General features: G+C 43.6%; 1 protein-coding gene across 1 annotated transcript in view; it reads right to left on the bottom strand.

Annotated features, from left to right (window-relative positions):
• Sptz (zinc finger FYVE-type containing 26 spastizin) overlaps nucleotides 1–13,396 on the bottom strand; it is a 183,896-nt gene that overhangs the window by 105,930 nt on the left and 64,570 nt on the right. The window contains exons 16-19 of the mRNA XM_050180184.2: nucleotides 6,275–6,385; nucleotides 5,650–5,870; nucleotides 3,023–3,129; nucleotides 154–245 (exon numbers count right to left, since the gene is read on the bottom strand). Of these exons, the coding sequence (XP_050036141.1) occupies nucleotides 154–245; nucleotides 3,023–3,129; nucleotides 5,650–5,870; nucleotides 6,275–6,385 (531 nt within the window). The remainder of the gene's footprint in view (nucleotides 1–153; nucleotides 246–3,022; nucleotides 3,130–5,649; nucleotides 5,871–6,274; nucleotides 6,386–13,396) is intronic.

Raw genomic sequence — 13,396 nt, 5'->3', positions numbered from 1 at the left:
TGCTAGATGCCAAATCTCAAATATGATTTTTTTTTTTTTTAGTTGTTACAAAAGACCCCAAAAGTTTAAGTGTAAGTGGCAGAGTGTAGCACAGTCTGAAAGTTAAAAAAGAGAAAGCATTGAAGAAGAGACATATATAATTAGAAAACTCACTCAGCATTTCCAAAACTGGATCGTGCCCATTTCCAGAGATAACATCCATTTGATGATCACAGAACAGAAGCCTCCTTTTAATGTAAAATAACCTGTAGAATGGAATAAAGTAACACTGCAGCAAAACATGTTCCAAAGACCTCTGTGCTGGCAACATCCAGAGCTGGCAATTCTGGCACTGAAAAGCAGCTACACAACAGTGGTTGTGCCAGCAACGTTTGCAATTCTTCAAATAAATTTTCCCCTAGACTTGCACGAACATCTGACTTAGATAAAAACATTTTATTCTCTTCTTGTTGTGGCTGCATGGTTACATATGTATGTTTACACAAGGTTTAGAATGACAGAAAGCTGAGCTAGTTGGTAAGGATTCATTATGCAAAAAAGGTGAGGCGTGCAGACAGGACAAAAGAGAAGGGAAGTGGACAACACGAATGCTGACTATCAACTGAAGGGAGCACTGAGGCGAAAAGAAGAAAGAAGGCACAAAACTCATCTGCGCAAGCTCTGGAATGGTATCACCACGTGTCAGTCGGGTACATGTGCCGGTCTACGTGAGAGATAGCTGTTAAGGCACTTAATCTCTTCCTTATGTAAAGTAATCGAACGCTGACTCATGCACGCACCTCCACCATTTAGATATACCATGCCTCTACCATAAGACGCGTATCTTCATTCTTATGTCTGCACAATATCGCGCATTCATCTAACTCTGGCGTGCAGTTACAATCTTGGCAATGTAGGGAAAGATTAGATGGTGATCCACCGGTTAACGACCTTTTATGTTCCATTAGCCTATAATTGATACACCGCCATCAGGCATCATGTACCCAACTGACACGTGGTGATACCATTCCAGAGCTTGCACAGATGAGTTTTGTGTCTTCTTTCTTCTTTTCACCTCAGTGCTCCCTTCAGTTGATAGTCAGCATTCGTGTTGTCCACTTCTCTTCTCTTGTGTCCTGTCTGCACGCCTCACCTTTTTGCATAATGTTTACAGAACACTACTGTGCACATAAAAGCTACGGTGCCACGACTGCAAATGTCAGCAACTTGAAAACGACAACTATGAATATGGCTCTACAGCAGAAGGATTACAGTATGGTCCACTCTTAAAGGAAACATCAATTTGTATTCAGTTATACATGATTTAACAAAGTCCACATTTTTAAGGAAGTCAGTGGCTGATATGATGCATTCAACAGACATCAATTGAAAAAGATCAGTGATCAGAAAAAATATCCTTCTTCTCTAGCCTGAGTAGTAATTGATGCTGCTGCTTATCATAATTAGGTGTTCCCTTTGACAGTGGGCCTTACTGCACATAGTGCTGTAATGAGAAAAAAATATGCTGTTTTGCTGTACCCCATGAACATGCAGTTTCAGCATTTCAGCCTCATGAAAGCATGCTTGTACAGGTTAACAGTTGCTACAGACGCTTATGTCCTTGCATGCTGCTGCAATACATAGTCCTACCTGAAGGCTTATTTTTAGGAAATGAAAAGTCATTCAACATTACACTAACCTCGAGCTGCCACTCGAGTTTCCTTTAAACAGGAAAGAAATAGGTTTGAGAGACCTTGCAAAGTAAACTTGATAAACTCAGACCTGTTCATGTTAAACTTGCACAATGAGCCTATGAATTCAATTAATGTGTAGTAGTTCGATATAAAAGACATTTATAAAAAGTAGGTGTAACTTTAGGGTTTTTCTCTCTTTCTTCTTCTCTCCTCCCTGCCATCCAACCAGAAGGAACTAGGTTTACCGGGGAGGTGCTGATTGACTGTTAGGTGAATGGCCCAATGTTACAAAACCACACGTTCATTGACCAGCACACAAGGACTTTTGCACACTGCATTGACCGATGGATACACAATTCTTTCACTATTATTATTACTGAGGGGACATCAAAACAGCACACATTGATTGCACAGCTGTGGTACTGGAAATCCCTGCATGGCACATGCCATGGTGGAAGGAGAAGTTAATGTTTTGTTTTGCAGTAGTGGTGTGTTCCCATGGGAAGCCAACTTACAAAGCCATTTGGTGCTGTGCGGAGTTCGATCCATTCAGTGTGGATACGATTTGCTGCTGCAGCTTCGAAATGTTCAAAAATTGCTTTGCATAAGAAACAATTTGATTTAATTGGGTTTGATATAAGCAGGTTTGACTGTACTGAATTCGTCAACAGTACCATGTAAGCTACACACATGATAGCAGTCACCTCTGGGACATGTACTCAGCCTCCTGTTGCATAATCACTACCTGAAAGCTCTGAAGAGGAAGGCAAACTCTCTCTCTCTTGTCATCCAGAGCTTTCTAGAACCATGAGTTCCACAAGAACAACACAACACAGCCAAGGCTCAGTAACCTTCTTGCCCTTAATACATAACAGCTTAATTTATTCTGACAAAACCTGTGCCTACAGTTAAGAAATCTATGACATGCTGCATTTGGAAAAGTACTAGATTTACCATGGCTTGCTAAAGTGTCTGGAGCTTGCTATCACATGGAGCATCAAAATGCAGTGCAAGTTTCTAACAATGCTCTTTCTTCTTTTATTCAGAGAATTTTGCAAGGCATATGAAGAAAAAAACCAATTTTAATAAAAGCATGCAATGCAATAATGACTTTGGAAAATTGTTGTTCGTTAACAAACAGGTATCATCCTCTAGCACCTTAAGCTTGAATTCAATCTCAACGAGCGTCATTCCAACTGGTTAAAAGCAGCAGATGGAGCTTCCACACTAATGGTACTACTGTGCCCATTCTGGTCCCATGCCAGTCACTTCCGTGAGATTAGACAAGAAAGAAAGAAAAAAAAAAAGAAAGGAAAGAAGGTTACAATGTTGTTGTTATATATACTCACGAGACAACGCCTAGCTGCCCAACACGGTAGGCCACTAGTCTTTCCTGCAGTGCCCTCTGGTGCAAGTGAGGCGAGGTGATGGGCACAAATCGGGTTTCAGCCAATTCCTTCAAAACAAGGCAATATGCAGCAAGTAAACACCCTGTTGCAGCACCAACTTCAACAAAACAGCTGAAATTTGAAGCAATTTTGCATACAATTAAATGACAGCATTTGTAGTAGCGTGACAACATTGTAGTAGCATGAAGCCAAGGAGATAATTATTGGGTCTTGACTGGCTTGAGTACACTCAGTTTCAACTGAACTGTTTGTTGGCCTGGATGATGCTGAGAGTCACACCAGAATACATGTGGATTCCCATTAGTACAAACAGAACACCCCGGAGACTGAGCTATCAAGAATGACTACCGTCTCCTCTAGGCTTCAACATAAACAAGTACAATTACACCTCGATATAATGAAATTCTCAATATAACAAAGTATTTACCTTTTCATAACCTTTTGTCCATAGAACACAATGTATTTAGAACCTCAATATGTATAACAAAGTGTGTTTGTATGCGATTTCAATATAACAAAATTTTGCTTCCCCAGCAAAGGAATGCTGAGACAAAAATGGAAACTTTTGCCGATGCAGATGGTCAAATGATTGAATTACAAGAGGCCGCTTGCAAATGCAGCTCTGAGATCGCATGCGACGTGACAAGAGCGACCGTCGAAGTGAAGCCACATCATGTTTCATATAAGGTGTATAAAGTTCATGTGCGATAAGGTCCTATCGCACCCCACGCACTTTGTGATTTAGGCGCAAGTGAAAGTGTGCGAGGGTAAGAAAGGAGGATGGTGGCTTCATGCATGGGCGCTGCCTCTCAACAGGAGCAAAGGGAAAGAGGGGGAGGGGAGCAAGCTAGCAGGAACGCAATCAAGAGTGCGTGAGGGGCAGAGGGGGGGTAAGTTGACATGTGTTGCGATTTCAACCGGGCGGCTGAGCGCATACGCAGCCGCGCACCCTGTTTTAGAGGTAATCTGCTGCGTGTGCAAAGAGTGGGCGTGTCGAGACGATGTGGCATCATGCAAGCCGTCTTCCTACCCGTTTAGTACTGAAGCTTGTGTAATCTCGTGATTCGGTGACCCGTTGGAGCGAGAGGCAGATGAAGCATTCACTCTCCACTGCCGGCGCTTCTCATGATAGCGTCATCTCACTGTGGGCGACGCTATCAGCTGCAGGGGCGGAGTGCACGCAAAAGTGTGGCTGGCATCACTTAATTCGTACTGCCTATGTGAAAATATTGTTGATGGTATTGGCACGTAAAACCCTATAATTTAAAATATTGTTGATGTGGCATGAACCCATATCATTCATCGCTGACTCCCAAATTTATCATAATTAATTGTTTTCCCATTCAAATTTGCTTTAGTATTTGATTGCCCAATAATTTGGAAAATTTTGCGGCCCCTTTCCATGTAAGAGAAATTTGAGTGCAACTCGATATGTGTTTTCATTTCGCGTCAGTATTTTGTATTACGATTATATAGGCACATGGCTTATATTTGGAAGCAATCGCTGCAAGTAGCGTAGCTGACATGGAAAATCTGTCTTGTGCAGCACACTACAGACGGAGTGAAGTGGGGCATGACTGCCTCACTAATCGGGAGACCACAAGAGGCAGTGCAGGGGTGACGCATGGGTGCGATTCACAGCAGCTGCCATGCAGCTCATGCAGAGCTTTGTTTCCACACAGACAATGCCATATCATAGCCATCGTGGCCGCACAGCCCATCTTGCATGGCACTACGCTTTTCTTCGCATGACAAGAGTGGCCCTTCATCGTGGTGAAATCAGACCACCAGAATCAGAGGTGACAACACTCAAGGGACATCGAGCCTTACTCGTAGACGCTCTCCATCGCCCCTTGCAGGTGCAATGATCCCCGTCGCACACGCTGGTACCGTGGGCTGACGTCCACCTCATGCCACCCTGCACCCCCGCCTCCCCCCCCTTGTCAGAAGCACAGATGAGATCGCCCACGCAGCTGCAGATGCTGTAGTAGCAACTCTGCGCATGCGCAGGCCATCTCTCCTCCGCTCCTCCCCCACTTTCCTCGTCGCACGCTCTTCTTTCATCTAGCACTGCACTCCGCATTCGCTGGGTTACAAAGCCTAACATTGCCGACGCTCAATGCAGGAATGGGTGCCTAAGAGCTGCCCTCTAAAAAGTGGCAGGGCTTGTCACATGAACATGACGTGGTTCCTTGGCTCTAGCACGAGAGAAGGCAAGGAAGGAATGCCACTTGTGGACACTAGACGAGGCAAAGGGGGGGGGGGGTGTCTCTGTTGACAGTGACTCTTGCCAGCTGGCAGCATGATAACAGGACAGCTCAATTTCTTTTAACTCCTCCAATAATGAACTAATTCGAAAACTTATTTCAATAGAACGCTCCCTAGACGGCAGCTAACAGCTTCCAGTGTATATAGCCAAATTTGCAATGGGACCTGGTGATGGGCCCTTTAAGTGTAATTTCACAGAGCATAATTTAACTACAAATATAGCCATAAATAAAAAAGATCTTTGCTACATGATCTAGACAAATGCCTTCTGTGACAAGAACTTCAGGTCTCGTACTCACATCTTCAGAGACACTTGCAGCCTGGATAATGGCAGTGTGAAGCGTGAACAAGTTGGTGAGATTGATGAAGAACGCAAGCTGACCAACGCCCTTGTGGAGCTGAGAGAGGTCAACATGCGCAAGTGAAGCACACCCTTCGGCCCACGAGGCGAAAGCTTCACTCCGTCCAAGGGCTCTGGCACCATTCAATGTGACCACGGCATCATTGCTTTCGATGTGCACTGTTGTTGAAGAGCAAGAGAAAATGTGGAGACCTGAAAAGCTGTTCAGGCAATCGCTACAGTTGACTTATGTTAGTCCGACACTAGAGGGAAGTACAATATAAGTTTGCATTGGCTAATGGCTGGACTAACAGGAGCCTGGCAGTATCTGAGACTTTCAAACATGGCCTGAATTAAAAAGCATGTCGAGCCAACCGACGTTGAATAGATGGATGTCATTTGTAGTAGGCATGCACACAATCAAGTAAATGCTGCAACCAGTGAAATGAATGTCACTATTGGAAACCATGAAGAAAAACAACATGATAAGCTTTTAAATATGTGCTACTGAGATAAACTACACAGCATACATGCCATTTCTTGGACAAAGCCAAAAATGAGAGAAAGCAGTTGCCAAGGCTGACCTTTCAATAACTTGATGAGGTCCTTCAAGAGGCACTTGACGATATAATTTGGGTGCCTGGAGGAATCGGTTGCTGTATTTTCACCACAGTCATTGAGCACTCTGGGCGAATCTAGAATGGGCATCGACAAAATAATTTGTGCAAATCTGGCCTTGAGTGCCACAAGGCAAGCAATAAACATAACAAAACAACAAGCACCTACGATCTGAACAGAAGTCACTTAATTTGTCACTCCCCATTCCCCTCCCCATGTGTAGGGTAGCAAACTGGACTCAGTATGGTTAACCTCCCTGCCTTTCCTTCTTTTCTTCTCTCTCTCTCTCACTTAATTTGTGTGAGTTGGTTCGTTATTGACATAATAAACGTTTGCAGCGTAGAAGGCAAGGAGGCAGGCAATAGACACAAACAAGCATTCACGTGTGGTCACCTTCATCTGCTTCTTTTCTGCACTACAGAAAGCTTCTGTGAACCTGCAATCTGCTTGCAGTACCCAGTTTAGTCCCAACTGAATTATATGATACTCTGTCAGACTGCAGTTCTGGTCGCAATTATTAATTTTTACAGTTTCACGTAATGACGAGGGCTTTGTTAAATGCAAGCTTCATATGAGGTTGCCAGATCAACCAATATGCCGAGAAACGCTTTCCCCTTTTGATTAAAAACTGCTGCGCCTTTTAGATAACCATTACCAATAAAGGCAGCAAATTTATTGGACACTTATAAACAGGAACAGAATGCCATAACATAGCTATACTGAAATGCGTGAAACAGAAGCTTCACAACATTTCATCAAAAAACAAAATAGGTCGCTATTACTTGGATCTGCTACAGTGATACACAAGCTGGCTGCAAATTGAATATTAAAAAGATTATGATTAGTACAACTTGCAGCTCTGCCAGTTTAAGGCCTGCTTTCTCCTTTTAGTGTTGCCAGGATCACAATGCCTGTCACACAATGAGAGTACAGCAGACTTCCATCAATTAAATTTTTTTTTTTTTTTTTTTTTTGTAGTTCGATTCTGACTGAAAGTCACGGCCGGTGACCATACACTTCTATGGGCCCAAGCTTCAGGTATTTCGATCCTGGAATTTGCCTTTCCCAAATATGATCTTGACTGGTCAGCAAGCATACACCTGACACCAATAGCTGCAACATCTGTTGGCCTACCTTCAGCATATTTTGAAGTGAAAACAGCAGCTCACAATGAATGATTAATGTTTTTACTTGATTCTAATGCGCTCAGTTCTTTTTTCCAAGAAAAGCAGTCCTTAAGGTGCCCATGCATCACAAATGCATAATAAACCATATTCGCGGGCTTAGAATCTTGCCATAAGAGGCAGCAGCAGCATCGTAATTACAACATGGAGGCAGAACCAGCTTTAGTGTAGGTTGGCGATGACAATGAGCCGCTTTCAGGCTCTAGGAGGGCCAATTCAAAACAAGCTACTTTAAATGCCAAGGTAGCGTCATCAGACTTGTTCCAGAAACTTGCACGCATCGCAGAATGAACTGTCGAAGTGGTTAGTTTAAGTGCAGGCCACTACCCATTTGCGATGGTTGTATAGAGTCATTCAAATTTATTTTATTTACTTACAAAATCCCACGATTGCTCCAAGAACATTATAGTAGTGGTGGAAGGGGGGAATGTGGTTCAATTAGCTTTTTTTATTTTTTGCAATGTGGTACACAGTGATAGCTGAAGCAAACACAGCTACTGTAAGAAAAGAAAAAAGAAAAGTACAATAACGACACTGCCTACAAAAACAAAGCATACTGAAGCACGGTGATACAGAGCCTCTACATTGAAACAAAAAGAAAAAAAGACAGAGTAAAAGAGGACAAAAAAATTTACAATGCATTTCCATCCTTAAATACATTAAATTTGATTACAGAACACTGAATTAGATTGAATACTCACATCCTCTTTGGGAAGTAAGTTCCAGTGACAAATTGTGTGTGGAAAGAAAGAGAATTTTAGTACACTAGTTCTAGATTTCTTTCCCTGAATTTTCAAGCCATGATCTTGTCGTTGAGAGATGTAGTGTGGTGGTAACATATACTGCATTTACTTGTGTAAGGCCCATACATTTTTTCAGACTTCTTGCCGGGTGCAGGCCTTAAAGGGAAGCTGAAAGGTTTTCCAGAAAAAATGAGTGAACATCTGTACATAATGGTTTTCAACCCTCCGAATTCGAATATCGTATCGAAATTGAGCGAAAGAAAGCGCAAATATATTTTATTTCGACGAAAAGTGCAGCAGTGGACACGCCCAGCTCGCGCGTCTCGTTTCCGCCTGTGATTGGTCGGGCGCCTCATGACGTCAACTCTAGTAACCGACCGCTGCCGCTACACATGAAGCGCGGTGCCAGGTAGTTTGGTGCTGTTTTTCTGAGACGGTAATGGAAAATTTAGAGAGACTGCGTTTTCCTGAGGAGTTCCGCGTTACTCCCTACATGTACGAGCCGATTGCGAAGAGCCGGCCTCTCGAAGAAGCAAACGATGCTGGTGCGAGCAGTGCTTTCGACGCGAACGAAAGCAAAGTCTTGGGATCTCCTCGTGTTGGAAATGCTCGTTGGTGAGTATGTTTTTTGCAAAGCGATCTAGTGATCTCGCCGATCTTTCGCCGATCTAGTGAGCTCGTTTCCGGTCAAACAACTGCAGTGTTGTGTTCCTGCATGCCTCCTCGTGGAACGTAAGCGGGGATGCGATCGTTGGCATTTGTGCGCTGTCCAAAGCTGTCGGCAATCTACAAAGACGGTTTAAACGCGTGAAAAGCTTCCCGGTTCATGCAGTACGTGTAGTGACCTTCATCTGTTGACTACCACGTTGACTACCACTCACGTTGATTACCACTCACGTTGACTACCACGCACGTTGACTACCACTCTACATACACGCAGACGCACCAACAAAGGAATGCAAGGTCGATCGAAGCAGATTACGATGGCACGCACGCAGAAACAAGCGCGGTCAGGCACGGTCGCGGACGCTGCGAAGGAACGAAACACTAGAGTTGACGTCACAACACCGCGGTTTCCGGTCTCCGCTCGCGTCGTCAGCGTCAGCAGCAGCGCGCGGCATTCGACGGTGGGCGGAGCTACAGCGCAATTTCAACCGACGATTACGTCGCTCCTAATTGAAAAAAAAAAACCAAAATTTTACCTACATGGTTTATAAGGTTCCCGCATCCGTATATGAGTGTCTTATTGAATTCGACAGACTCTTCAGCTTCCCTTTAAGCAAGGTAGGCTTATGGCTACTCACTGAAGCCTTGAACTGCACTCAAATTGCTATGTAAATAAATGCAACCCCTGGCAGACGACTAAGCACATTTACTGTTGCCGATTGATCTTTCTGACATGGACTGCATAGTGCAATCTTGTAGCAGGTTGCGGGAATTAACCTGGACATGAGTATGCACGTGGCGCTTGGTGAAAAATTTTTTCCACATTTTTGCACCCCAAAGTAGGCCTTACACAAGTAAATATGGCATCTTGATGATACTAGTGTGTTCGTAGTAAATAAGTAAATACAGTTGATTTCCATTGATTCGACCCTCACGGGACTGGCGAAATTGGTAGAATTATTCGGTGGGTTGAATTAAACAAGATGCAGAAAAAATACAAAAAGAAACACCACTGATTTATTTGTAAGTATTTGTCTCGATTCCAACACAACCCCTAATTGAACATGCACCTATCTCTTTAAGGGTTCAAAGTAGAAAGTTAACATAAAAATGACATTAGAGCTCCTTAACAAAGTAGATATCAAATACGCACCCGACTCATTAGCAAAAAAGACGTAGCATGCCTCCAATTCTGGCAATAAGAAAAAGGCAAAACCAGCTAACTTCACAGAATGGAAATTTGTTAATTTCCATTGTCACCACTCTTAAGGAATATCAAGAAACACAACATATCCTTCATGCAGTTCATAGTGCATTTGATATTCAGCATCTATCAAATTATTCAGCAAAAATTGCAAACGGGATGGTGGCCCATGCCTAACCCCTTCACTAGTTCGTCCTGCGATGCATGCATTGTCCAGAATGCAAAGAACATGTGACACGACTTGTTGTCGCTGCTTAAAAGCACACTAAAGGTAAATATTAAGTCAAGCTAAAGTGAGACATTAGTGCTCAAGAACGTCTAAAGCGTCAATATTATAGCGAACAGAGCTTCAGTTACTGAGAAACTGAGGTAAATGCAGGACACAATTATAAACTTCCCCAGGATATTGAAGTTCTAGCCAGATGATGAAGGCATTCCTCATTATAATTCTACCACTAGTACTCAACCTCGAATAATAGAAAGATGATTGTACAGTGAAATCTCATTGATACGATACTGCATAATACATTCTTCAGGATAATACACTTTTTTTCTTTCTTTTGTGGTCAATGTCCCATAGGAGTAACGTATTTTCATACAGTCTCTGTAATCGCACTTTTGCATGAAATCAGATAATACAACTGAAGAAGTAGACTTTCACAGGTATTGCTAAAACTCATAGCTTTAGGTTTCATTGTACTAGCTTAAAAAACATTCTAACGACCCTCGAATGTGTTAAGCCCCAGCCACACTGGAGGAAAAAATGGCCAGGCTTAGCTTGGTTAAGCCAAGAATGCGTTGCATATTGCACGGTCCGTGACGTCAAATAACTTTTTTAGCCGTCAAATATATACACTGAAAATATTTAGCCTTCACCCGCGACAGGCACAACAAGCACCTCAACAATATGAGCTGCATCGCGATTGATATGCCAGGGACCTTCCAAGCGTCAGAGGTCACTGACCATGGCCAACCTTACTTAAGCACAGGACTACATGCCTTCGTGGAATTTGGAGCGGCACACTGGCCGACATGAAGCTCATGCCCATGTTGGTACTGCAGGTTAGTGAACACTATCCCTTTCAAGTACGTACACTACGTTGTGCGTGCATTGCCGATTCCTCTCACAGCAGCATGTGTTGCCTGTAATTGTAACAACTGAGAGACCAATCTCTCCACAGAAGGTTTTGTTTTTTTGCTAACCGGATGCTGTTTTTGATTTTACTACTGTTGCTTTACGGTGATTTGGAGCTCAATCCTCGCCCCTTCATTGAATCAGAACTAGAATTGCTCAAAAGTTTACAGGCCAGTCAGAGCACCATCATGAACAAGCTGGATGCCATCGAAGCAAAATTTTCAAAACATGAAGCTATGCTCACCAAAATAAACGGCAAATTAGGAACAGCTGAAGGACAGATTGTAACTCTTATAGAGGCAGTAGAGGAGCACGGGAATGCAGTCAAACTGCTCACAAAGGGTGTCAAAGAAGTGCAAACAAAAGTGTCGACCTCTAAAATAGCAGTCAAAGGGCTAATTTTGTTTTTTATGGTGTTAAAAACGACAAGGTAGAAACGTGGGATCAGTCAGAAGAAGTGATTAAAGGTATCTGTCAGGCCCATCTTGCAATACAAATGAAGTCAGTACAAAGAGCACATTGTGCCGGTAAATACAACAAGATGTTCAAACACCTGCCGTGGTTGCTTAGCAGCTGTGGTGTTGGGCTGCTAAGCACGAGGTACTGGTATCAAATCCCAGCTGCTGTGGTCGCATTTCGATGGAGGCGAAATGCGAAAACACCCGTGTACTCAGATTTAGGGGCACGTTCAAAAACCCTAGATGGTCGAAATTTCTGAAGTCCCCCACTACGGCGCGCCTCATAATCAGGTCGTGGTTTTGACACGTAAAAACCCCGTAATTTAATCTTTTTAAGAGGTTTAAATGACCAAGTGTTGTTAGCTTTCCCTTCGACAAGGAAAAAATGGGTATCCTTAAAAATGTTTAAAAAATCAAGGAGTCTGAATACAGTGTAGATCAGAATTACGCTCCAGAAACAAGAGATATCCAGAAAAGATTATGGAAATATGCTAAAACAGAAATAATAGGCACCAGCAGTAAAGTTACACTAAGTTTAGACAAGCTGATTGTTGGCGGCAAGGCCTTCACCTGGGTCAAAGTCAAAGAGGAAGTTGTTCCAGTGTTTAAGAAGTGACAGTCTGCTCGTAAGATGACCCCTGCCTCACACAATCTAACAGCCATTGTTGTAAACTGTAGGAGCATTTTGAACAAAGTACAGTAAAAGTTCGTTAATGCACAACTTGTTAATTAGAAATTTTGGATAATTCAAAGTTGCCACCGCGGTCCGTCCAACAATGTAATGAAACTAGTATGTAATGTATCCCGCTAATTCACATTGAAATCCGCACTGCCACTGATAATTCGAACTCCACGCCATTGTGGATGGGGAGAGTGCTAGCACGCGGGAGCATGTTGGCGATGCTGGCATCCCTGCGCGCACCACGCAGCTTTGCTCTTTTCATCTGCGGCCCTTTGGTTAGGCCCGACTGGACAGAGACGCATTTGCGCCTCCAACGCGCCTGTTGCAGGTCAGTTTTCTCCCTTTCTCAAGACCTTCTAGATAAAACATGTTGCACTGCGTGTTCCTTCTTGTTATTTCTTCTTTTCATTTTACATTTTGAAGGCTCTGCTCTTTCTCTACGAGGTGTTCTGCTCAGAAGTGACACCAGTTAACGTCTAAAACATGGCAGCTGACATGCTTATGCACGCTCGCAGTAACAAAAAGCACAGCCTTTGAGATATGTGGCAATTACTCAAAGGAAAGCATTGCTGGAACATGTGTTTGGACGCCACCTATACGTGTAGTGGAACTCCGCAACCTGCAGTCGGTGCAGCTACGAAAGTACAGCGGAGACCAACGTTGCCGCAGGTTGTGGTGCGTTTCGCGAGTGCATTTTAGAGCGCAACTCTAAATTGCACTCGCAAAATTGCAGGTGTATAGTCCGACGTTTTCAGCGTGCACTGCTTGCGACCAGTCACGCTACACCATTTGTGCTGCGCCAGCCGGAATGCTGTCCCCTCTAGACTTTTACACATGCACCATACCTGAGCGCTGCTCTCTTCAAAACATGTGCAGAACGATCCCCAACCCTCGCGCCGCTTTGAACGGCTGTCTGAAACCGTTGGCAAAGCGGCATGGGCACTTTTCTCCATTCCAGGCATTGTGGGTCGGCGCAACAAACGCACAGATGAAGCAAGTGCCGATTCAGCGTTGAG

The sequence above is a fragment of the Dermacentor andersoni genome, chromosome 7, assembly GCF_023375885.2.
Source record: "Dermacentor andersoni chromosome 7, qqDerAnde1_hic_scaffold, whole genome shotgun sequence".
In the NCBI taxonomy this organism is placed as follows: domain Eukaryota; kingdom Metazoa; phylum Arthropoda; class Arachnida; order Ixodida; family Ixodidae; genus Dermacentor; species Dermacentor andersoni.
This window is presented reverse-complemented; position numbering and strand designations above follow the sequence as displayed.